The following is a 26200-nucleotide window of genomic DNA, read 5'->3' as shown; positions in this document are numbered from 1 at the left end:
TCCGACAGTCATTCTCAGGTATGAATACCGACCCTAAAAGAGTATTTTTAGACGCTGTTTTCTCTCTTTCTCCATAATCTCTGCACCGATGCATGGGTTATCATTCTTTCAGGGGTCCCTCCATTGTCCTGAAGAGACCCATATTGACAGTTGGGTCCAAACGTCATTGACAACCTGAAGCGAACCATTTCCCAGCCCCTATTATTACACAAGGAGGCTGCGAGTACTTATTGTAAATTAACATGATGGTCGTCATTGTATATTATCTTGAAACCTTCTTTTATGTCATAGTCACAACCTTGAAATATAGGTTCCACTTTCACTTGGGACACCATGCACTGGACTTAAAATAATGTGAATACGCATTTATATAAACATCTGGACTTCATGAAAAATTTGTGATACATGTTTTTTCTCTTTCAGATATCTCATTGCCTTAGATTATTGCAATTGTACTGTTTATTATGATTTATCACTTGATGATTGCCCAGAGGAACCATCGTTCCCATGCTAAGCTAGAATTACCCTGGTTCCATGTGAGTAGGGTAGCCCTTGTGTGCTTATACATCACACTCAGTTTAAGGCACATCTACAGATAACTATCTCCCTTACGTGCCTGCAGCAACTTGAAGGCTTTTTGCACTCGCTGGTGGTAGGCTGAGCATAGCCAAAAAGCAGAGTTCAGAAGGACTATTTTAGAACTATGGAGAGGAAAACCTCTTTCGCAACATAAAGTATCTACAGGAATACTAATGCCTTTGTCAGGCTTGATTGCAGAGACTGGTCATTTTTTTGCAGACCAGTTTCTCGCCATAAAATGCTGCTTGTTCAGTACAAACGGGAGAAGCTTAGTTGTTTTTTTCCCCACTGTTCCTAGTCATACCTGGGTCATCTCTTTAAGGGTGAGGAATACTGTACTAGGGATGTTCCTCCTCATGGCTCCATTTTCCTATTCTCTTTCTCATAAGGCATTAACACAACAGACACAAAGTTCACCTAACATTTCCAGGCAGCTGCAGCAGTGACAGTCCTCGAAAAGCAGGAGCAGCATCTTGTGTCCATGCGTCTTGTTGCAAAGGGATGGTAGTGAGGGACCGCAGGTTCTTTACGTGGACCTTGCCTTTCTTTGAGATGTTGTCTAGAAGGTGGAGACATTAATATCTTCTACATTCCTCTGCTCTCAAGTACGAATAGGCCACATTCAGAAGATAATTCATCCATAAGGGCTATGAAGAAGCCAGTATCCTCAGAGGTTAAAAAGGTTTGATATGAATGATTTGGAATGTCCTTGGGCGAGATGCATTAATCTGATGCTCCCGTCTCAAAATACAAGGGCAGGCCTTCATGCTGGTCTGACCCCTCTGCATCATCACCTCATACCACTTCTAGCCCCCAAGAGATACACTGTCCGGAAAATCCTCAGATGGGCCAGTTCCCAGTAAGGGGTGATCCACAACCTATTTGAACTCCTGAGCTTTTATTTTTATTTATTTATTTGAAAGGTTTTCTATAGTGCTGGCAAGAACCAGAGGTTACAGGGATGTGAGGAGATACAGTGTACAAGAACACATAATAATAATAATAAACACTGCACAAAAAGTCCGTATAGCCAAGAAAGCATACAAAGAATAGTAAGAATGGTATTTACAAGGAAGAGCCGGGTTAGTTAACTTGAGAAGTTCAAACTTAGTTTGGGGTAAATGGGAGGGGGTGAGCGAGAAGGGGTGAGAGGGAGACAGGGAGAATAGGGAAATAGGGGGTTAGGGAATCAGTGGGAGGTTGTGTGTGTGGTAAGAGATTGTATGTGGATAGAGAACAGGGAGGGTGGTTGGGTGGGGAAAGAGTAGCGAGTGGGTGGGGGCATGGAAGGAGAGGGTGGGGTGGGTAGATGTGGAGGAGAAATAGTGGGGATCCTGGCGGGGGTGTGGAGCATGAGAACAGAATCCGAAGTAGGAAAAATTATGGATCCCAGTATTTGTGGAGGAGGTGTTTTGAGTTCTCTTTTTAAATTGGAGTAGGAGGGGTTGCAGCGTAGGTCTTTAGGTTGAGAATTCCAGATGGTGGGAGCGTTTCTGGAGAAGGAGCGAATTTGTGTGCGTTTCTTCTTTAACAGGGGGGGGGGGATAAGAATGAGGGCGTTGGTGTCCCTCGTCGTTCGGGCGCAGCCTGCATTGTGCAGTGTGTCAGAGAGGTAGTGTGGAGTGTTTTTGGTGAAGGGCTTTGTGTGTGATACAAACAATCTTATAGGAGGATCTGCCTTCGATGGAGAGCCATTTGAGGGTTCTCAAGGGGGTGGGGGGTGGAGTGATGTGGTCAAAGCGTTTGTAGCCCGAGATGAGTCTAAAAGCTAGGTTGAGCACAGATTTGAGTAGAGTAAGGTGAATATTTGGAGTCCCGGCAAGAATAGCGTTGTCATAGTCTATTCTTGACAAGACCAGTGATTGGACAATGGTTTTGAAGTCTGCAGCTGGGATGAAGGGTTTAATTTTCTAGAGTTGACAGAGAGTGAAGAGAGCTCCTTTTGCTGATGATTTTATATGTGGGTTGAGGGCAAGGTTATTATCAACGGGGATGCCAAGAGATTTAACCGAGTTAGAAGTGGTGAGAGAGCAGTTGAGAGCAATAAGATCAGAGATCCAGTCTTGTATGGGGAGTGGGTTGTTTTTTGGCAAGAAGAAAATGATTTCGGTTTTTTTTAGGGTTAAGTTTGAGATGGTTGTGATGGAACAAAGATTGTATCTTGGTCAGAGTGTCATTAAGGTGGACGATATCAGAGTGTGATTTGATCTTATAGTAAAGTTAACTGTCGTCGGCATAGAGGTGGTAATTGATAACTGCACGTTTGAGGATTAGTGTGAGGGGTTCCATGAAGAGGTTAAAGAGAGCAGGAGAGAGGATGGAGCCTTGGGGGACACCGAGAGAGATCGGAGTAGGGTTGGAGAGGCAGTTCTCAATTTTGATTTGTTGGGTTCTGTGTTGGAGAACAGAAGAGGAGAACCAGTTGAGGACAAGGGCATTGAGTCCAAAGCGGATTTTGAGGGTGTTTAGTAAGGCAGTGAGGTTGACAGCATCAGAGGCAGCGGATAGGTCCAGGAGAATGAGCAGGCATGACTCACCTTTGTCAAGAGATTGATGTTATGTTATGTTATGTTAAAATGGGACTTTTATAGCGCAGCGGCTACTCCAAAGGAGTGTCCCGGCGCTTTGAGCTCCCGACCAGAGAAAAGAGCAAAAAACATAACAATAAAAGAGCAGGGGCCTAGAAGAGGGGGCAGATTATCCAGCGAACAACCAGGTTTTTAGGTCTTTCCTGAAGACGAGCAGGTTTGCGGTGTTTCGCAGGGACACCGATAGAGAATTCCATAGCTGAGGAGCAAGGAAACTAAAGGACCGGCCGCCTAGCCGAGCCCTTTTGATGCGTGGCAACGCGTTCAACTAGGTTGAACATGGTAGATTCTGTGCTGCAACCTTTTCTGAATCCAGATTGCATCGAGTCAAAGAGGTCAAAAGTGTTGATGTGATTATCGAATTGTAACAGGGCACATTTTTCAAGGACTTTGGACAGAAGAGGGAGGTTGGAGATGGGGCAGAGGTTGTTTGGGTCATTGGGATCAGCTTTAGGATTTTGGTGTGATTTGCGCAGTTGGAGGGAGGCAGGAACAAACCAAGAGGTCAGGGAGGAGTAAATAACTGTGGTCCAAAAAGGGGCAATGATATGTTTGAGTTCTTGGACGAGGTTAGGGGGCATAGGGCCTTTGGTGTGGGAGGATGGTTTCAGCTTAGCGATGATGTTATAGACTTCATGTTCAGTCACAGGGATAAAGTTCTGCCAGGAGGCATTGTTTTGAAGTTGCTGTGGAAGAGAAGGGTTGGGTTCCGGAGGGAGGGAAGCGGATGGGAGATGGGCAGGAACAGGGGGGTGATTTGGATGGGGCGGGGAAACTCGGGTAAAGTTCCGCAAGGGGTGAGGGTTTAAGATGAAGGATTGGTCCATTTTGGTGACTTTGTCAGAGAAGAACTTAGGAATAGTGTCACATTTCTCCTCAGTGGCAGTTATCTTTTGGGGGGGCGGAGGATGTTTGGTTTTTGACGATGCTGAAAAGTTCCCTAGGTTTATTTTTGGCCCTATCAATCTGTGCTCGGACGAAGGCGGATTTTTCATTGAGGATGTGTTTCTTGTTAATTGGACCCAGCAGAACGGAGGAGGGCTAGATGAGAGGGGGACGGGTGTTGCCTCCATGTTCTTTCAGATTGTCTAAGAGAGCGCCTTTCGTTGTTGAGATCAGAGTTGAACCAGGATTTGGAGGGAATGTTTCTTTGGGTTTTAACTCCCGAGCTTCCAGGGAACTCTTCTTGCACCATGTACTCCTTGTGGAGCTGTTTCAATGGCCTTACTACCCCTCAAACAGCCTCACCTCCTCTAGAAAATGAGGTATTTCCCTTGTGATGGCGGTCTCTAGAAAGATCCTTCTCCTTCAGTTTGTCCAGTTCCAATAGAAGGCCACTACCCTCCTTTACGACTCACCACATAATCCAGACTTCTGGCACAACCTTTTCAGCTACCCACATCTGCGCAGAACACCACTGATGCCAGAGTGTAACTCAATGCATAGCAGAGGCCGAAGGAGGCCCACGCATCACCATTGTAGGAGCATACGTCCTCACTGGCATAGATGATTTCAACACTGGTGAGCATGGAAGGTAGGCCCCTCAAGGTGCCAACTATGGCATCAAGTGGAACATCGTGGCAATGCTGTGAGTTGAACACAAGAATGATCTCTGCAGCCAGAGCAGTACTCTAAGTAGAGGCAATACCAGTGGTAGTCTAAGGCTAAAACGACAGCTACACTATAAAAAAAACCTCAGCATTCCGCCCATGTTGTGGTTTGGGAAGCTGGAGTCTTAGATAAGTGGACTGTCTTGGAAGTTGCTTGGGGAATTTACCTGGAATTCTCAGACTCATCCTCTAGTTTAATGGACATCAACCCAATCGCAGTGTCTTTGTCCGAATGGAAAAAGACTACTAGATAGCACATTCATCGATTTCCTGGTGTAAATACAAGAAGCAGACAATCCTAATGGAGTCATCCTCAAAGATGTTCCTCATGCCACATCTGGCATCAGACTTACCTTTTTTACCTGCATTAGAAGAGAATATTTAACATGTTGAAATAAGCACTTTAGTTTTAAGCACCCTGCAGGCTTAAGACCATGCGCTAGCAAGTGTGGAAAGAATCTGGCACAGGTAGGGCAAAGACAAGTATTGCTGCAGGACAGGAAGGCACTGGTAAAAGTGAGCCCAACTGGTTGTAGGATAGAGCCCCTTTGCTGGTCTTTTGTTAAAAGGCACAAAATGTTCCATTATAATATTTCCCGGAAGATTGACAGCTTGAATCTTCTAGTAAAAATATTAAAACATAGCATGTGAATCCTGCAACAAATACACCAATTCTTTTTCTACAGATTGTCTTTATTATAGAAGCACAAAAGTTTCGAGAACATATACATTTTTTACATGTAAAGATATGAAAATTACATCGTAAAGCAACACTTTTAAATCAGTTTTTTTATAGCCCTGTCCGGTGCCATTACCAGAATGGTGATTGTGGAGATGCCCAGAAAATATTGTTAATTGCAACACTCCAAACTATGGTCAAGCCCCAGAGAACTGAGCGATGCTGGAGGAAGCCAGGAATAAGAGTGACATCACTTGTAATGACTGAATACTTTCCTTGGGCAAGAAAAGAGAACCTTGTCTAGGGCCAACTTGCTGTGCTCCACAAGTGCCTGCTGGCACCTACATAAACAATATTACCCCCATGCCTACTGTATACTTCAGAACCACGTACAAAATGCCAATGGCCAACTCCCATAAAAAACAAATACTGCACGTAGTGCGTTGGGTTATTACATCCTAGCAAAATTTGGGCACCCTTATTGGCTGTTCTAAAATCTGCATAATGCTTTTCCCCCCAAAAACACAGTATTAGGTATCATGAGGGGTCAATTGTTCTTGTTTAGCCCATAAGCTATTTAAAGATTATTATGTGAGTATATTCGTGGCCTCACTGTTGCCGCATGTATCCACCTGGAGCTGCAGAGGTCCTCACACTCTTACCCAGATGCAAGGAAAGTTTGGACAGTTGCTTATAGTAAAAATCACTTACAGGGGTCAGTTATTTCATGACCTTGCCCAGCTCCAATAATAGTGGCTGAAAGCCAATATAACTCCTAGTGCTTATAGCAAAGAGACGCAAACGTTTACATTGAGCATGAACAGCTCGTGGTTCCAACCAAGCATTCAGTGCTACTCACACACTAATATTGATGGATTTGATAGCGTTGGTTGTTGGCTACTCTAATCTCACTCAAAGGCCCATTACCTCTTAGCAATGCTTCAACTGGGCTCTACTCGAGGAAAACGGCCTCTGAAAAAGTATCACTCACAAACCCAGACACAAACCAATCTGCTCTTTTGTAGATTAGTCTTACTTCTGTAAATGTATTATTATTCATTAACCCATGGGGGGAGGGTGGGGGGGATTCAGGGGAGGAGGGGTCGGACCAATAAGTACTTAATTCCGATTCGTTATTATTTTTTTTTATAATAGTGAACTGTCAATCAAGTTGTTACAGAGTTTATTATACATTACAATTTGAGTAGTCAACACCATAATCATGGCCTTGAGTTTAAAGAGGGCATTGGGAAGCAGTGGAAGGGCATCAAGGTTGTCTCAGGTCACATGCGCTCCCTGGAGCGAATCACTTCACATTATCAAGTGAATACTTTTTCTCTTTATTTGATCGGATCTACATAGTTGCATCATTAGAGGGAAGAAGGAAGAGATGTGTTGTGGACAAATCAGATACCATGCGCTGTCACTGGAACAATTATTCAAAGTAGAGCTTTCCAAAATTGGGCCACACAATGTTGGTCCCATGACTGTTGCTTGATGCCGGACACACAGTAGAAACATCAGCTTCAAGAAGAAAATCGCCTCGAACGCCCATGAAAAAATCACCAACTCAGTGGCAAAGACAAATATGCGAAGGCAAGAAACATGTAAAATGCAATGTTCCTTGTACTGTGCCCGCCCTAGAGGTCAAAGATTAAACAAAAGATGTGTAATGACTAACTGTGAAAGGATAATGATGAAGTAGTTGAGGGTAGACAATTTATGCTTGCAAAAGCCCTATCGTATAAACTACTACTGTAGACAAAGTAAAAGGTCACAAACATAGTCACCTCTGCGATCAATGCTTCATAGAGAAAGAACGTTGACGCAGTCACTGAATAAGTACATCATAAGTCGTGAGGCACCCAAAAGGAATATATGAAGCCATACTCGGCCCTCATACATTCATTCCATTGAGCCCAAGTGCAAAGGTGGGATTCATGTTAAAACCGCTCTCTCCCATTGGAAACACAATGATTTGGAGTTTGAAAGTAACAGGGAGAGGCTATTTCAACTAGGTGGAGATGGCGAGGGTGAGAGACAGGACAGCGAGGGCAAGGAAATCTATTTCAAAATGTAGGAAGATGCAATGGGGAAGCAAACCAAGAGTAAAGAGCCATGATTCAAGGTTGAAGAAAGAGATGGAAATCCAGGATTATCATCAACTGCCCCTTCTGCTTGAACAATTCTTGTTTTGGGCCCATGTTCTTGTTCTACATAAATGACAGTACATGCGATCTTTTAGGATTTGACATCAATAGAAGAATGAAGAAGAAACATCCAACAACAACTTATTTCAATTAGCAAACAAGAGAAGCATTAATACCGAAGCATCTAGGTGGCAGTGCTGCCAATGGGAAGTCTAGAGCACACATCAGGGGTTTCGACACTTCAAATAGGGGCAAAAAATTAAATAGCATGGGGGAAGTAAACTATGCAGCTAGGCCTGGTGACAAGGAGAAAAAAGTGACAGGAATATTGCAATGGACACTGGTACGTTTGGTGGAGAACAAAACAATGAAGGATTAATAGACAAAGTAATCTGGCAAAATTCAAATAAAATGAAAAACTCATGATAAGTACATTTTAATGGCTTTCTGAAAGGAATGTAAATGGCGCCCGCACTCCTTGTGTTTCTAAAATGAGCCTCCAACGACGTCGTGACAATAGAAAGCATCCCAGAGCTCCAATGCCTGAAGAAAGTAAACTATAGCAAAGCCTACCATAATCTTGCTCTGCTTCAAGCCAACTGAAACATGTGAAGAGTTCCAGCATATTTTCCCCAGTCTTTTATTAGTCCTTGTATCGGCAGGTACCTGCCTAGTTGCCAAAGGCAAGCCAGGGGTTTTATCCAAAACCATTTTGCCGGTAGGGGTTTTGAGTGGACACTAAAGTGAAAATTGGACACTAAAGTGTAAAGTGCACACTGCAATATAATGCAGTGTAAACGCCAGTTCTTCCTGAAGGTCTTGCACGACATGGGACAACTTGGTAGTTTTATTCTTGAAACTCCCAAAATAAGGTTAATCAGGTCTGTAAAATACAAGCCAGATTTTCAGAATTAAATTTAGAGACAGGGAATATAAACAGAATGTATTTACATAATCTGTGCTTATGCTAAAAATCTGGCAAGGATCTTCCTGTGCTCATCCTACATTGGACATGCCTGCACCAAAATAAACAAACATCCAGGTTCCTGCGCCCCACAAAAACAGCCTTAATGCAATGCAAACAATTAGATTAGCTTAAGTGCAGTGTGGGTGAAATGTTTAAGCAGTAGTCCAATTTGGACTACCGAGGAAGGCTAGAATAAAAAATGGAACAGTAACCATGAGCCACATATGGAGCATGAAAGGAAGCTATGGATACATGTTTTCTGGATGACTCAAACTTTCAATTATCTGTTGAATTCTTGTAACTTGGAACAATCGAACAAAGGGAAGTAGATATAAACATCAACCACATACGCTGTTGCACACAAGACCGATAGTGAAGCAATGAAATGATACAAATTAGCATTTTTTCTTAGAGGAACTGTGCAGCACAGGCAGGACTATACAAGCAATGCTACCCCGAGGGTCGCCGTATCCAAGTGGCACATTCAGATTAAAGATAGCTGCCTCATTGTTTTTTACTTTGGGGAGCCTACCAGCTCAGCATCACCAGTGCAAAATTTTTGCAGAAACAATTTTTTGAGGCCTCGAGATATATAATTCAAGGATAGTCAGTCTTCCAAATACTGCACTATAATGTTTGTTAAAAAAGACTTCAGGACTATCAGGCAACTTGGTCTGCTGTAGCCATTTCATCTACAAGACTCCCACAGGCATGATTTTTGAGACACCTCAGGTGAGCTCCCTCATATTAAGGTGAAGTGCTTAGAAACCTGGGAGGGGTTCACATTTTACCACAGCGCTTTACAAGGCAACTCTGAGACTACTTGTGGAACCAGGAACAAGTTAGGTTTGTATCTGTTTTAGCATTATTCTCCCTCCCACTCATAATGTACAAAGGCAGAAGCTTAACCGCACTTTCCCGCCGAAAGCTATTACTGCTCCAGTATAGCTCTGTTTGTCAATGCAGGCATCCCTTTTAAGGGTTCAGATGCAACAGCCTCTCCCCGCAAATCCCAGAGCTTCATCCAGCAGACTCTCCTGTCAAAAAAGCCATGCCAAGGATTTCAAAGAAGGTGCCTTCTCCACCCTTATCTATCTCCTCTGAATTTTTTACTCAGAGTATAGGGATACGGTATTAGATGTGCTATGGAACTGTACTGCCGATGAATCTAGATTGCACCGAAATGTCAAGTGCCAAGAACTGTGCAAGCCCCATGAGCTCATATAACCTATCCACAGGTCCTTTAACTGTGGCCTCTCAGGCTACAGGCAATAGAAGGTCAAGGTCATATAGACAAACCTATTTTGAACATACTGACTAGACCACAAATGGGGTTGAAACTTGGCACACAGAGATTTCTGAGCCACACTGTTTCCAAAGCAGTCTTCTTCGTTGGAATCACCGTAGGGACAAGAAAGCCTGAAGCAAACTCTTACCAGGCCGAAGGAGAACAGAGGTGAAAGAAAGAAAACTGTAGGAGAGTTTCCCAGCCCGAAGCTGTGGAGGTACCAAAGGGACAACAAACAAAAGAAATCAGGATTGTTTCTACTGCTCTAAATAAAACTTGTACTTTAAAAAATGAGGTCTGTGTTTCTAAACAGATGTAACTTTAATACTGCAAACAAACTGATATAAACTGAAGCAGTTGGAAGAGATGTTCTTGTTCTACATAAATGACAGTGCATGCAATCTTTAGGATTTGACATCAACAGAAGGATGACACGATGGCGGTTTTTAAGAAACATCCCCAGACAAGCATTGCCTCCACGGTGTCCCTTCTCTATGTCTATGAACACCAGGAATGCAATCTACTCCACATGTTAGCAGCAGAAATAACATGACCACTTGCAGCATTATTACTATAAAATGAATGGTAAAAGTTTCTGTCTTTGCCAGGGCAACTATAAACAGTTTCTGTTGTTCTTGTCAATGCGACTACATAGGCCTTACCAGTTCTGGCTTGGGTGATTACAGCAAGCCTCCCTACTACTGATGAGACTGACCACACACATCCTACAAGTTACTGAGAGGATTATCACAATCTTCCCCAGAAGGTTCGGGCAGGGATATCACAGCTAGCTCTACCAGCTACAGTGACCACTCGGAGCTTCATCCATTCCGCTTCAGTTTGGATGCTAACAAGCGGCTCCATCATTCCAGACCAAAGACAACACAGCCCCACCACTCCTGGTAAGGAACCTTAGGCGGTCTTAATGGAAGGGGACTACACATAGTTCAACTGCATATTACTAGGGCTAGGCAAAGGCAGGAATGCCCGCCATGGCTAGAGTGGCCACAGTCTCGTCAGCCCTTCCAGGAAGTAACCCGCAGGTTGCACGGGACACATCTTATGTGCTTCTGCAATCAAACCAGTTGTATGGAGGAATAAACTAAACGGGCAGTGAACCACAGTGCACCTTGAAGGGTTTGAGTGATGCAAACTGTACTTTGAATGTTCCTCCCAGTGAGAGCACGGAGCTGATAATCCATTACAAAGGTTTGTCGGCTAACACATTTAGGGCAACATCCCATTGATGAAAGCATGTGCCTAGATAACTTCACAGATGAAACTGCCCAGAAAGCTATTGGCCCAAGACAATGGGTAATCAGTTCCCCCAAAAGAATGAGGGACTGCGCATGCACGGCAGCATAGTACCAAACAAAGCAATCATAAGTCCAACTGTTAATTTTTTCAGTGGCCACATTAGAATGAATTCCATCCGAGAAAAAATTAACCACGAGAGAGAAAACAAAATATTAATGTGTCAATATACAGAAAAATATAAAATCATGGAAAGCCCAAAACTGATTAGGAAAGCGGGTTGTGATTCAGATTCCTGCTTCTCCAGCTAGGGGGGAGGATAGATGTGTCAGCAAGGATACATTTACCCTCCATCCTTGTGTATATATATATTTATATAGATATGTGTTTCTGTGTAAATCAAGTTCTTTTGGAATAGCTTCCATTTTGCTGGTAGGCAAGGTAATGTCCGCAATGATGCAGGTATATCGAGATGACACCGAAAAGGCCAAGTCCTTGTTCACTTCGTAGCCACAGAAAGTGCATCTTCTTTAAAACCCAGGGGGCGGGGGACACCGATTGGAGAATATGACAAGAAGAGAGGCAATCAGTTAGGCTGGAAGGCATTCCTTGCTGCGGCAGACGCGGCTCCAGATGCTGCATTTTGGACGTTTCTGTTGGAGAAAACGCCTTGTGAGAATTCAGCCTGAGCTTGCTGGAAACTGGCCCCTGTGCGGCGGTACATGGAATGGACCTATTGAGACAAAGACAAGGAATGTTATTGACAAATGACTAGGGCTTCATTTTGATGCAACTCTGAAATAGAGCTAAAGTTTGCAACAAGGCTGCAACACCAATACATGCTTTGATTGCAAAGTCATCAATTGCAATGCTATGTGAATCCTATTCTTTTTTTTTTATTATTCTTTTTATTGGCATTTCAAACATAAAGAACGACACTGTGCGTCGACCGCACTTTACAAAACAGTATACAACTTCACTGCATTACAGCACTCCTCCTCCAAAAGCACAATTTTTACGTACAATTTATGTATATGCAATATAAACATCACGTCCATTAGTCACCCCGAATACAGCACACCCGATTCACACTGGTGCATCTTGCTCCTTGAGATAGGAAATGAGGTATACCCAATAGTCCCTGGGTCTCGATCCGCGCAGTAGTTCTTCTTCATACGTTGTCAATGTGTCTCAGCAAGATCTTGTATCCAGTGCTTTAGCTGTGGGACATTTTTACTTCCTCATGCAATCGATACTCTACGCTTAGCCATCAAGAGAGCTATCACACACAACTTCCATTTTAATGCTCTCACCCCGTGCACCAACCCCAACAGGCACGTTCTGATGTTGCATTCTAATGATACACCCACCATGCACCCCAATGCAGTCACCACCTCTACCCAATAATCCGCTACTCTCGGACAGTACCATGCTAGATGGATGAAATCTGCTGGCTCAACACCGCACCTTTTACATTTGGCGTCATCCCTTAAACCAAATTTATGCAGTCGTGCCGGGGTATGGTGCGTCCGGTGTAAATATTTAATATGAATAATTCGTACGTTCCCATTGGGCGTTAATAATCCTGTTACAGTACCCGCAGTGGCCCATTCTTCCTCAGTCAGGGGAATATCCAAACAAGTGTTCCATTTGTGTATCGCCTTGTGCGACGTGTCCCCTATTTCAGATTGGAGTTCTACATACAATTTGGATACCAAATGTGTAGATGTGGGAGAAGTGAGTAATTATTGGAGTGTGGTGGACGTTGGGGGTTTGTCTGGGTATGTGGAGTATAGGGCTTTCACTGCTCTTTGTAGCCAGTAGTACGTAAATTTAAAGAGCAACGTTTGGTTCTGAACATATGTGAGATCCTCCATCATTTTAAACCTCCCCTGGGGAAACAAGTCTCCCATGGTGTCCATCCCCACTTGCTTTAATAACTCCATACCCAATGTCTCTTGTGTCACTGAAATGTGCGGGTGATGATGCAGCGGCATGCGTGGGGCATATAGTGGTAATTTGTTTGTCTTTTGGCCTATAATCCGCCAAGCTTGGTTTGTGGCGTCTATTGTGTTGATGTCCAATTTATGTAGCGGGGGCCTAGTGTGTGTCAGTATGGCATCCAGTGGGATTGGAGCGGTATCCCCCTCCTCGATCGCCACATGGGCCATGAATGGAACTTTGTGGTACCAGTAGTGGGCATATTGAGCTTGGGCACATAAATAATACAGGAAGAAATCAGGCGCCTTGAATCCGCCTTTCGAGAATGGCAAGGTCAGCGAGTGTAAGTCAATACAAGCGGTCTTCCCTGCCCAGATCAAGCGTAGTGTCATTGACGTTATTCTACGAAATACTGCAGCGGGAGGCTTAATGGGAATGTTGTTAAATAAATATAATAGTTTAGGGAGAATCACCATCTTCACCACTGCCAGCCGATCAGCTAAGGATAAAGGTAATTGGATCCATCTGTTTATTTTCTCCTCAAGTGCTGATATCACTCTGCCATAATTTGTGCGAGTCACTACTTCAGGGTCCTTGTGGAACCAGACCCCTAAGTATCGTACCGCGTCTGTTTGCCACTCCAGCGGGTAGTCTGTGGTGAATAGTTGATTGGTGCCAGTCAGTGGTATAATGCTAGATTTCGCCCAATTAATTCGAAGTTCCGACTGTCGCCCAAATTTAACGTACTCTCGAAGTAGAGGGTTCAAATTCGTTGCCGGATCTCTTACATATAGCAACATGTCGTCCGCTTATAAGGATATGTGTAGCGGCCTCTGCGGAAATTGCAGCGCTGAGTATTGGTGACCTTGCCTTAGTTTACAGGCCAAAGGTTCTAGAACGATGGCAAACAGTAGCGGGGATAGTGGGCATCCCTGCCTGGTGCCTCTTTCAATCTGTATTTCCCCCGATATATATTTATTGATGCGATTCTGGCTGTGGGCGCCATGTAAAGTAGTTTTACCCACTGAAGGAAGATTGGAGGAAAACCCATCCTATATAGAATCGCATGTAGATAGTGCCAGGCTATGGTGTCAAATGCCTTAGCCACGTCCAACAGGATCGCGGCCGCCTTAGTAGAGGGGATCAGGTAATGCGATAGTGCAAACAGTGATCTGGTATTATGTGATGTGGAACGTGTGGGAATAAATCCGGATTGGTCGGGAAGAACCACTCTAGTCATCAGGTGTTGTAGTCTGTTAGCCAATAATTTAGATAGTATTTTAGTGTCAACATTCATGTAGGAATCGCAGTCTTCAAGGTTTTTGTCTGGCTTTAGTAAGGCTAGAATCACTACTTCTCGGAGTGTTTGCGGCAATAACATCTTTACGTGCGCATCTCCAAACATTTTCACGATGTAGGGGGCTAACTGGTCCACATACGCTTTATAAAATTCTCCCGTATACCCGTTTGGGCCAGGGGCTTTGCCGTTTGGGAGTGACCGAATCGTCTCTGCGACCTCCTCCACAGTTACCGGCAGGGAGAGGTACGACCTCTGGGTGTCTGATAGCCAGGCTAGCGCTATGTCTTCACAATATTTCGCTATCTCCTCGCCTGTCGCTGTGTCCTCTTTTGTGTACAGTTTCCCATACGTGTGCATAAAGGCCTGTAATATTCCCTGCGTGTCGTGTCGCAAATCACCCCCAGCATCCCAGACAGCCTATACCACTTGTGGTGGTTTCTTGGCACAGATCTTTTCCGCTAGGACTGCTCCTGGCCTGCCTCCCTCACCATAACTCCGGGCAATGAGATGTTTAGATATGTATCGCAGTTCCTCGTCTGCACATTCTTGATAGTCGGAGATCGCCTGTCTAATGTCCCCCAATAGCGCTGGGTTTTGTGTCCGTGCGTATTCTACTTCCAGGGCCTGTATTCTAATTCTAGATCCCGTTGTATTATCTGTTGGCGTAAATCTTTTAAGATTCCCGCTATCGTGCTTATGCAAATCCCCCTGATGGAGGCCTTGAAGGCTCTCCACAACAAACCTGGGTCACCGTGGATGGCTCGTTCAGCTCAAAGTATTCGATAATGGCTTTCCTAATTGTTTCTGTGTACAGAGGGTCCAGCAGTGCTATCCCATTGAACCTCCAGCTGAACGGTGGTGGGGCATAGTGCGGGATCTTAAGGGTGAGTACTACCGGGTTGTGGTCAGACAGGGTGCGGGGTAGGTGAGATACGTCCTCCGTCCACAAGGAAATTTCCAGCGAGCTTAACCAATAGTCTATTCTGGACCAGCTACCGCATGCTGCTGTCGTATGTGTGGCCTCGAGTTGGGCGGGGTGTCTCCGTCTCCACAAGTCTATTAGTTGATTGTCTTTCAGTTTTTGCAAAGCTCGTTTGTGTGTTTCCGCCGACGTCGACGACCTGTCTACTGTGTCATTAATGGCAAGATTGAAGTCTCCTCCCCACAACAGCGGGGCCTCTGGAAATTTTTGTATTTCCTGCCACAGTGTGTGGAAGAAGTCAGGGTCGTCTATATTTGGTGCATAACTGTTAAGCAGTGTGACCCTCTGCCCCCCAAGTGTTCCTGAAACTGCAATGCATCTACCGTTCTGATCGGAAGCGACGTGTTCAACCTGGAAGTGTACCCCCTTGCGGATTAGGACGAGGACTCCTCTGGAGTAAGAGGAATATGCCGCCCCATGCACCGATTCAGCCCATCTCCGTCCTTTGCGGTTGGAGGTGTGGGGGTCTATGTGTGTTTCCTGTAGGAAAGCAATATCTATATGCAGTCTTGTGAAATAGGCTAGTATCTGTCGTATTTTTTTCGGGTTCTTGAGACCCCTCACATTCCAGGTGATAAGTCTAAGTTTGTCAGACATCACAGTAGCACTCATTCCCCCAGCCATGTCATTATCATGCTCGAGTTCTGGTGTGATGCATCGTGTGTGCGCAGTACGGGCGACATCTCCTGTGGACCAAGTGAGTGTATGTATGCACTCTGAAGTACGGCAGTGCTTCTCAAATGCAGTAGAACCAACAGTAACCCCACTTTCCTCCTCCCCCTCCCACTTCAGCATACCAATTATGCCAAAGACATACCCCAGTGCAAACATCCAACTTTCCAAAACTGTAGTAGGGGTGCACCCTATTGGTGGGGTCCACTAGGGCCATAGAACTGCATCCAACATGGTGGATGTGGCCAGGTTCATTAACAAAGCAGGTAATGCATCTATTTCCCCGCTGAGGTATCGGCTTACAATCAGTGCGAGTTTCAGCCCGCTAGTTCTGCCCGTGGGTTACATATCACCAATTCTCCACCGTCCTTATCCCACCTTCTCCGCAGTAATGACATATAGAGTCATATACAGTTCTCCCTACGGGAGGTAGGGAATGTCCAGAGGCATGGCCAAGTTCCCAACGCCAGATGCTGGTCAGTGTTCTGAGCTCAACTTAACCGCCCACCTCTATCAATCCGGGAACCACTCTCACAGCCGTCTCAGTCGTGTATCTTGTCGACTCGTACATCCCTTACCGTACCTGCTCCAAATCCCTCGGAGTGCCTCCCGGAGCTAAGGTGGTTGGGGCGGTCATCGATTATTCCCATTCGGCGTTGCTTGTTGATGTTCAGTCTGAGTCTTCTTGTTGTTCCGCCTTGCGCTGCTCACGTCTCTTCCTGCCGAACTTTTTAACATACTTCATCGCCTCTTTTGGCGTTTGGCATATCACAGTTTTGCCGTCATGTGTGATTCGCAAGCGGGCTGGGTACAGCATTGCATAATTCACTCCCAGCTCCCTGAGCTTTTGTTTGACAGTAGAGAATTCTCTTCGCGCCAGTTGGACATTCATTGTGAAGTCCGGATAGAACTCCAGTTTGCTGCCCTGGTATTCGATCGTTTTCTTTTCCCTCACAAGTCTGAGCACAACATCACGGTCCCTGTAATTGAGCAGGCGTGCTACTATTGGTCGTGATGTTCAGCTCCGAAAACGTTCTTCAATTCAATTCATCATTCTTTATTTCGGCAATTTTGCCATAAAAGATACCACATAAAATACATACAATTTGAAGACACAAAAAAGTGCACATAAATAACAATTCAGGTAAGGAGGTCCCGCCAATCAGTCACTAAGCCCAATAGCTGCAAATAAGAACCAATGCTAAAACAGTAAAACACTACCATTAAAATCTTTCGAATAAAAATACAGCTATAAAACAGTACAGGGTCATCAATTAAAATGCTCGCAATCTCGGGGAGGAGCCAAGATGGCCGCCGAGACGGACGTGTAGTCTCCCGGCTCCCGGAGCCCGTATCTCCCGCACAGCCATCCTGTCCGCTATCCTGCTATTTTGTGCCAGCGGGATGTTTGGAAAAGCTTCCTGACTCTTCGGGTGTTCCTCCGATGTCCCTGCCTGCTCGCTACCTGGGGTATCGTCGAGATACGCGCCGACCCCTCTCCTAGTCCTGTGCCCGGGACCTACGACACAGCGCACCGCCTTTGTCTATTGCAGCTGCGGGGGCCGGTCGCTCTGGAACGGAGCTGAAATCCTTGGTGGTGTCTACACCGGACGCTGGTGTGGAGGGCATTGCTGGCCAGCTGGGAGTTTCTCTCATCTCCTTCTCTTTGGGACTCTGAAGATGAGCCGCGCCCCGCTCTCTCCAGTGTTGGGAGTGCCCCGGACCACCGGGGCCCCTTTCTTGCCTCGTCGCTCCCTGTCCCGAGCGGAAAGGGACGCCTCGCTGTGAGCCGTCCAGGATTACGGACTTATCTGGTTCCGAAGAGATTCATTCTTCTGCCAATGTGCTGACCTCGCCGGTGATCCTTTGTCGTCTCTGGAGGCAGGATCAATACGGCTGGCTCCCCAGCAACTATGGCGGACGGCGCTTCGACTCCTGCCCGGTGTGCCCGGCTCATACCCTGCTGGGAAGCGGACCTGCCTACTACGCCTCGTACCGAGGGGGTAATGGAGGATAAACAGACGTTTACTCGCACTTTGGTGCTTCGTGCCCTTATTCGATTGCGGAATGAGTGGCGTGAAAACTCGAGACTGTTGAGGGAGAAACTGGATGGGTTTGTGACTGGATCATGCTCTACTTCGCCCAGACTCTCTTTTTGCAATGTCTACCAGCCTTCGCTGATCCCTGTCAATGATACACTGTTGCCGCGGGAGTGTGTACCTAAACTGCAACGTTGCGTGGATACAGAGTGTGTGCTGCGATTTAACCGCCCTGGAGCAGATACAATGTCGCTTTCCCCGGTGCAACACTCAACCTTGCCTGCGGAGTTCATGGGGCTGCTGCTACAACATCCGACTATCCCCATGTACAGTGCCTATTCATTGGAGACATTGACACCTGCAACGCAAAGAGTCAGTATATTGATAATGCTGTTTCTTCTATGTGTCGGCTCTGACTGGGACTGGCGGCGTCCATTTTATCCCTGGACATTACTCCATCATCGTGTGCGGCCATTTTGCCTCTTTGTTCTCATTGGGGCGGGCTTTCTCCTTCTCTCCTACGGTCGTGGCCTCTTATGGGGGATGGGTACGTCGGGTCACCCGAGATCGGGCCAGGGCTAGGCGATTTCTTTAATGTTATGGACGCACTGTTGGGCGGGGACTAGGATGGGACTGTTTTTTGTCTGACTCTTTTGCACATTTGGAAATGTCTTTCCCCACCTATAATCCTGCTTGCTATTTTTGTCATGCTGATGGTACTTGGGGTGGGGGATGCTTACGGGGCCGAGGGAGACCGGGAGTATGTTTACTTTCCTCCTCCCGCCCTCTCTGAGGGTTGGAGATTGGGATCGCCTTTTTCTCACTCTCTTTACTCTCTTCCCCACTTGGGGTTCTCTTGGGGCGACAGGCATGCCTATTGGGGGGGGGTGGGCCGTGGCCTTCCGCTGGTATGCAGGGTGGGGGGGATGGGATGTGTTTTATGTTTCTCTTTGTTTCTATGGCCCTCTTTCTTTCTCTTTCTTCTTCTGTTTCTTTCTCTTCTATATCTCTTCGCTTCCTTTGGGGTTGGGGTTCCGTGTCATTAGGGAGTCTATGGTATTTTATCATTATGTGACATAGCGGTTGGTTCTGGATTTTAATAGTGGTCAATTACTTTCTGATGCCTGCCTTCCTCTATTGTGCTTCCTTATGAGTGCTCCTTGAATTATTATAGCTATCCTGGTCAATGATTAGCCTCTACTCTGTTCGAAGTTTTATGACTTGTTCTCAACAAAACCATAAAATTAAACCTTCTTTTATCCTCATGCAATGTTCTGTGCTCCACACGTCACTCGTCGCTCAGAGACTGCTTCAACAGCGTTCTGTCCCGATTGATCCTTTTTTCCTATCCCTTTTTCGTATGTCATAGCGGCCGGCCCCGAGGGGTTGTAGGCAGACGCTGCGTATTGTGTTCTCTACAAATAAAGGTTTAAAAAAAAAAAAAAAAAAAAAAAATGCTTGCAATCTGACACTCTACATTAAAGTGACCTGGGCAAAAGTGACATTCTCCTACGCCATGCAAATTCCAGGAACTTAGACACTGCGAAAACAATGACTCCTGCGAGATCCGACTTGAGAATTCTAAATGCCACAGAGCAGTTGCTAAACCCCAAATTCCTACAGAGCGGGGTTATCCAGATCCTTCTAGGAACAGAGTAGGCTGGGCAAAAAAAAAAAAGGTGTAATTCATCTTCCAACCCACAGCTGTAACCCGGACAATTCTCGGGGGAATGCTGCTTCCATTTACTAGTAAAAGCTCTGATTGGGAGAGTGCCATACCGCCATTGCAGGTACAATTGCCGGGTGTAATTTGGATAAATATTGTCCAGGACACTCTCAAATTTATAGCAGTCTTTAACCCCGAGAAAGGAATTAACAAGTGAGTCTGTGGATACACCCTGATTATGGGAAGCTAATTTAAATGCATTATAAGTTGCCACTAGGGTTTTGAGGGTTAAATTTTGGCATGCTGCCTCCGGATCACTCCAGAGGGATTGCAGGCCTAGCCGTGCCAGCTCAGTCTTTATATATTTGAACCACGGTATGCTCTCAATGGCAGGGAGAGCAAGAATTTCCCGCAGTTCCAGCCTTTAGTTGGCTAACTCGGGGTAGACCACAGCCTACGCCAGAAGGTTAGTGGCTTTACCCCCAGTATTTGATCCAGTGGCTTCAAACCCAAATCCAACCTAAGGGGCATGAGGGGGGTACTCACAGGAAGATTTAAAAGGTGTCTCAGGAAAGTATTCACTGCGATGACCAGATCCTTCTTGCATGCATGGCCCCACAGTTCCCCACCATATACAATCGCACCTCTGGCCTGCAGTCTATAAATCTCCAGCGGGGGACCAATCGGTCTAACCGATGACTTGTTGGAATTAACTAGTCTGGTTATTCCCCCTGCCAGTTGTACTAGTTTAAATTGGCACTTAGCTTGGTGGTCACCCCATTCCAATTTATCATTGAGGGTCACACGTATAGATTCTTTCTAGTCTGTTGGGGTCAATAGAGGGGCTGGGGCATGTTTTCCGGGGGGGGGGGGGGGGGGGGGGGGGCGGGGGGGGGGTTTAAAAATCATATTTGTTCTTCAGGGCATTAATTTCTAAGCCATGCATTACGCAAAATGTCTCAAAGCCCTCCAATACACGCTGAATCCCCATAGGGGATTTCGACAGCAGCAGGGTATCATCCGCAAACATGATTGCAGGCACCCTGCTGCCGCCGAGCCTTGGAGCGTCCGTGTTGAGGACTTGGTTTAGATGCTCAATCACCCCGTTAACAAAGAGGCAGAACAGAGTGGGTGCTAAGACGCACCCCTGCCTTACCCCCCTGTCAACGGGGAATCTTTGTGAGAGCCCTCCCGACCTGCCACACCTAACCTGCGCAAAGTTATGTGTGTGCAATCGAATGATGATGTCTAAAATGTCAGGGGGAATACCCAAGGAGGAGAGTACCGCCCACAGTCTACTCCGCGGGACCAAATCAAACGCGGCACGGAGATCCACAAACACAGTGTAAAGCATTCCGTCCTCCACCCGCACCGTCTTCTAGAACAGCATGGCTAGACGGAAAATTTGATCCGTGGTGGACACCTTTCTCCGGAACCCAGCTTGATATGTACTCAAGACAGAATTCTCCTCCATCCATTCTTGTAGGTGATCTAGAATCAGCCGTGCAAAGACCTTTTGGGGAACGTCGATGAGGCTGATTGGCCTATAGTTGGCTGGGAGCAGAGGAGACCCCTTCTTGAAAATGGGTACTATCTCTGCTCCCAGCCTAGTACCAGGGACCGCCATCCCCCCCAGAATTGCATTAAAAAGTACCATTAGGTACGGAGCCCACACAGCAGGCTGGTGCCTGAACAAATCACCCAGGAGTTTGTCTAATCCCGGGGCCTTGCCCGCTGGGAGATCGCTGTAAGGACCTCATTCAGAGAAAACTGCATTGGCACGCCCCCCTCGCTAGGTGAAACAGTCGTCACTTGCCCACCAGGGAATTGCTCGGGCGCTAAACCTTCGCCGTGATCGCCAATCCCAGATGCTTCCTCTACATATAGGCTACGGAAGTGATCCTCCCACACACTAGGGGCTATATTAGCTTCCACAGCCTGGATTGACTCTGCAGACCCGGTTCTCACTAGCTGCCAAAATTTGCGGACATCTCTAGTCTGCAGGGTACTCAGCATACTATCCCATTTGGCTTCGTCCCATTCCACTTTGGCATGGTGGATAATGCACTTCAGTTCCGCCCTTTTGGACTTAATTAGCTCTGGATCCCGGGGCTGCTTTAGTGCCAAGAGGAGATCAGCTTTCGCCTTTCTACAGGCAGAGTTAAACCAAGAGGCCCTGGGGCCCCACCGGGGTCCTTTTCTTCAACATGTCTTCCACGTAACTCTCCATCTTTCCAGTGTTCGTCGACTCATGCCCGGTGGATGCCAGGCTCTCTTCCAAGGCCTTTGGTGGCTAGAATACTCCATAACAGGGACAGAGCTGCCATTTTCGGTGTTGCTCACCAGGTGGCCCCATGGAGCCTAACAATCAGTAAGTACTGGTGTTTGCAGAATATACCCTGGCAGTGCAGCACCAAAAGGCCACTTACTTATGGTGTCAAACGTAAGCTTTGTGAGCTGGGCCTGCAATATTTATTACTTTTCTCAACAATGCTTAAGAATATCCACAACCAGAAGATCAACTTCTTCTCTGACCCATCTTTGGCCTGTAACTGTGTTGTGTGCTGCACTTATGTGCATGCACACATGTGATCAAGCGACTGTGTGCACATCACGAGCGTGATCATGCATGCTGTGTTCTTTCAAGTGGCGTTGTGTTGCGATGAGCCTCATGGCTACATTCTTTCTCCATGGTATCCACAACCGTATTGAGATGTGGGTTGTGGTTTCATCGGGGACGAACCTGCGGCTTTAGGGCTCCTAAATTTTTGAGCATTAAACTTCTAAACATTACTCCCTGTGAATCTCATCCTTCTCATGTAACATTTGGCCCTGATCGGCAGTAGCAGGAACCCGCTGCACCTATACCATTACTTCTCAAAATCATAAGGACCCCGCCAGCAATACAAAACTTGGATGCTGACCGAAACGGAATCTACTCTACGCACAGTCTTTCACAAAGCCCTTCCTGAGGATTTACAGATTGCATTCTGTACTGTTACGGTGAGTTACCTCCAAGCTGTTTGTTTTCCTCGCTCCGGTTGAGCTCCCACAAGCTTCCCTCACTCGAGGTTAAGACGTGCTCAAGCACTCTGCCCTTTCACCCTAAGACCAGCATTATGTGGCGGCCTTCTTGGTTTGGACTAGAATTATATTTTATGGTGGCCATCTTAGTTTGGGCCTGTTTTTTAGTTTTTGGTAGCCATATTGGAATGGGGCAAACTTTCAATTTCATGTCAATTTCCACCAATCTTATTTTGGAGTTGAATTATTTTTTGTCTTTGTCAAGATTAATAAAAAAAAATTAAAAGGAGGCCTGAAAATAAATACTTTTGATGAATACCACCATTTACCTGTTCTTAAAAGTGAAACGAGAGACTTGTTAAGAGAGTCCTGTCCAACTTTCAACAATTCATTCAGATCCAACCATTTCTACAGAATCCTGGAAAACCTCTTCAACCATGGGACAAATGGCACAATTCTTTTGAAAACTTTCAGATTGCAATTGACGCAGAGAAATTTAATGCGAAAAAGAAAAAATCGATTCTTTACACCAATCTTGGTATTGAGGGCCAATAAGTTTTCGATAGCCTACCCCTCATAACGTCATCAAGACAATGCGAGGGTTGGAATGAATACTCAGAAGCCATAACCAGACAGAAGAATACATTTACAGAACAGCCAAGTGTGCTATTGGAAAGATTTAATTCCAATAAGAACAAGCATTGGTGCTTGACTGTACAATGTTTGAACAATTTCAAATGTGTTGTTTTTAGTGACGGAATTTATTTATGTGTACATTTAATCCCGTTGCTTCCGGATACTGTAGCTGTGCCTTTGTAGAAAATTACTAACCATAAAAGTGGAGTTAGGCGAGAATAGTAATTAGATCGACTCTGCTGCAGAGGAACACAAATAAGTCAGTGTCTCTCTGATCTCCTCTACTTCGGAGCTGGGGAACCAGGTTCGAGCCTCAGCGTCGGCTCAGCATCTTGTGATTCTGGGAATAATCACTTAATCTCCCTGCGCCTCCCTAAAATTGAATGTGTCCTGGTGTAATTTAACTGCTCTTGTAAAGTGCTCCAATACCTTCGGGTCGAGTTTGCGCTGTATAAATGTGCACACACAATAAAACGTAAAAGAAAGAATCCCATGTAAGCGCAGTGAACTGAACGGAAATATTTTGAGTGCTCTGTAAATCGCTATCTCATTGGCAACTAAGGAAGCCTTTCAGACTCCAACTCTCATCAGCTTGGAATGATTTTGGGGAACAGGCCAGAGGCGCAACTACTTATCAGGTGATTACTTGTCATCTATGGCCTGCTTGCTGGGGGGGATACACTCGCATGAATAAATGCAAACCTTTCAATAGATTTACGGTCTTAGCCAATATGACTCCCTCCTCCTTTGTACTCTTTTTAAGGTGCCTATGTGATGTGGTTTCCACAGCAAACTGAAAGTAGTAAACACATTTCATTTCATTGATTGCTAAAACCTACGTTTTATAAATAAATGTGCACTAAATGCACAGGTATTCTTTAGGCAGCAGGATAGATCACTGCGCTAATAGTTTGCTGTTTAGACTATCACATTTGTATATAGCATCTTATACCACCCGCTGCCACCTGTAAGTGCACTAAACAGTAGATGCTACTTTTGCCCATTGCATTGGTACTCAGTTTACAGAGCTCAGTCGGCTAGATGGTTGTGTGGACCTGGCCGGCATTTGAACCTACAGGCAGCCCATCACGTTTGTCAGCTCAGTGAGCCATGCACCTGCTCATCTGCATCGGTGTGCTACCAGCAGCTCACTGGTTGGAAGCCCGGCACACCCGACGACGCCTCTTTTTCCTTGAGAAGTCGGTAAAATGACGAACAGCGAGGAGAGACGCAGTAACACTTTTTATTTACTCTGTGGTAGCAAGCACTATATAAATGGAGAGTTAAGATGCCTTAGTTAAGACCGCATGATTCTTATTATTTAGAAGGCGTGTGTAGCTTTGGAGTTTACGTGGTTCTGGCCTACAAACTTTTCATCAGTGGTACGACCTTTCCATTTGGCGACGAGGCAATTCTGACATGGACGGGGGAGCTTTAAAAATAAGTGTCAGTACAAAACCAATATGCAGCAGCGATCATTTACAATACCCCAAAGACCGTGGTCGCTCTAGGAATGGAGCTGAAGCTCTTTCCAGCACTAGGAACAATAGGAAATGAATTCAGCGAAAGGCAGATAACAAACAGAGCATCGAAATGGCCGCCGGGAAGCCAGGTGGACGGACAGCCACACAAATCACCAGCGGGCCTTAATGAGTATTGGGTGTGAGCATTGAAGTTCCCTCAGGCTTGACACCGCGTTCCAAGTAGCTTAAAGCCGGCAGCTCTGGGAAGATGGAGGCCTTGCAGACTGTCCAACATCTGGGATTTTAGTTGTCATCCTGGCATGCCAAGCAAGCGCAAACAAAATTAATGAGTTACCGAATCTGGTGATAATGAAAAGCAGAATCGCTCTAATTCCCGGCCGCAGTCCCAGAGGTGGAGGTGCGTTTATAGCACATAAACAAAAGAGAGGTTAAATGTGTCTCAGAAGCCACAGAGACGGAGCGATGCAAGGAAGGAATTACACACCCAATTTGGGTAGATAAGACCCACACATATCCCAAGCTATAGCAAATACCACCGAGTCAGAAATACTCATGGAGAAGAAACATGAACACATCCGCACAATTTTACATGGTACCATCCTGAAACAATATCTTCTCTCGAACACAGCACCGAGGGGCCTGCTTGTTACCAACGCCCCTCGCATTTTTCTGAACGATGCAGCATTCAGAAAGGACTGGGCCATGATCGCGTGGCACTGCACGCGTGATTGGCTCGTCCTAATCATTAAAACAGCGCTCAGGCTCTCTGAAGCACTAATGGTTGAAATTAGAGAAACAGAATCTCATTTCAAGGCCACAATAACAGGGTATAAGAAAAGGTTGGATGAGTTAAACAAAGAACTCAATGAGTATAAAGATAATCTCATGCAATCGAAGGCAACTAAATTTCAAAAAGATCAGAAAAAAATAGATTTTGAGAAGGTTTACCCTTACTCCGCAGTGTCCTATACCCCACCAACAAAGAATGCGAGCAAATCCAATTACTCATATGATGATGATGATTCTTCAAACAGCAGGGGGTCAAGTAACGGCTCCTTTAAACAAACTAAAAGAAGAGGCAATCGTGGCAATAGGAACAATAGAAGCAGGTCAGGCCATCAGAGCCAACATCAACAATGGCAGGCACCACCTCAGATGGGGATGGGCCCCCACTCCTACCCATACCAACAACCTCCGTACCCATTAATGGGTAGGAACCCGGGATTTATGCCTCCTATGAACTTCCAAAACCAATACCGACCGCCTTTTTTGGAGAGCGGCCGGAGGGGGAGAGATAGAAGGAGGGGCAACAACCGGGTGTCCTGGGAGGAGGACGACTCT

At 45.8% G+C, this 26200-nt stretch overlaps 1 protein-coding gene across 1 annotated transcript in view; it reads right to left on the bottom strand.

Annotated features, from left to right (window-relative positions):
• Nucleotides 1-5452: 5452 nt before the first annotated feature.
• The window catches only part of SCAMP2 (secretory carrier membrane protein 2), a 313781-nt gene continuing 293033 nt past the window's right edge, over nucleotides 5453-26200 (bottom strand). Inside the window, exon 9 of the mRNA XM_086959331.1 lies at nucleotides 5453-11848. Within this exon, the coding sequence (XP_086815457.1) occupies nucleotides 11702-11848 (147 nt within the window). The 3' untranslated portion in view covers nucleotides 5453-11701. The remainder of the gene's footprint in view (nucleotides 11849-26200) is intronic.

This window comes from Lissotriton vulgaris, chromosome 2_2, assembly GCF_964263255.1.
Source record: "Lissotriton vulgaris chromosome 2_2, aLisVul1.2, whole genome shotgun sequence".
NCBI lineage: Eukaryota > Metazoa > Chordata > Amphibia > Caudata > Salamandridae > Lissotriton > Lissotriton vulgaris.
Note: the sequence above shows the minus strand (reverse complement) of the source record. Positions and strands in the feature narration are given on the sequence as shown.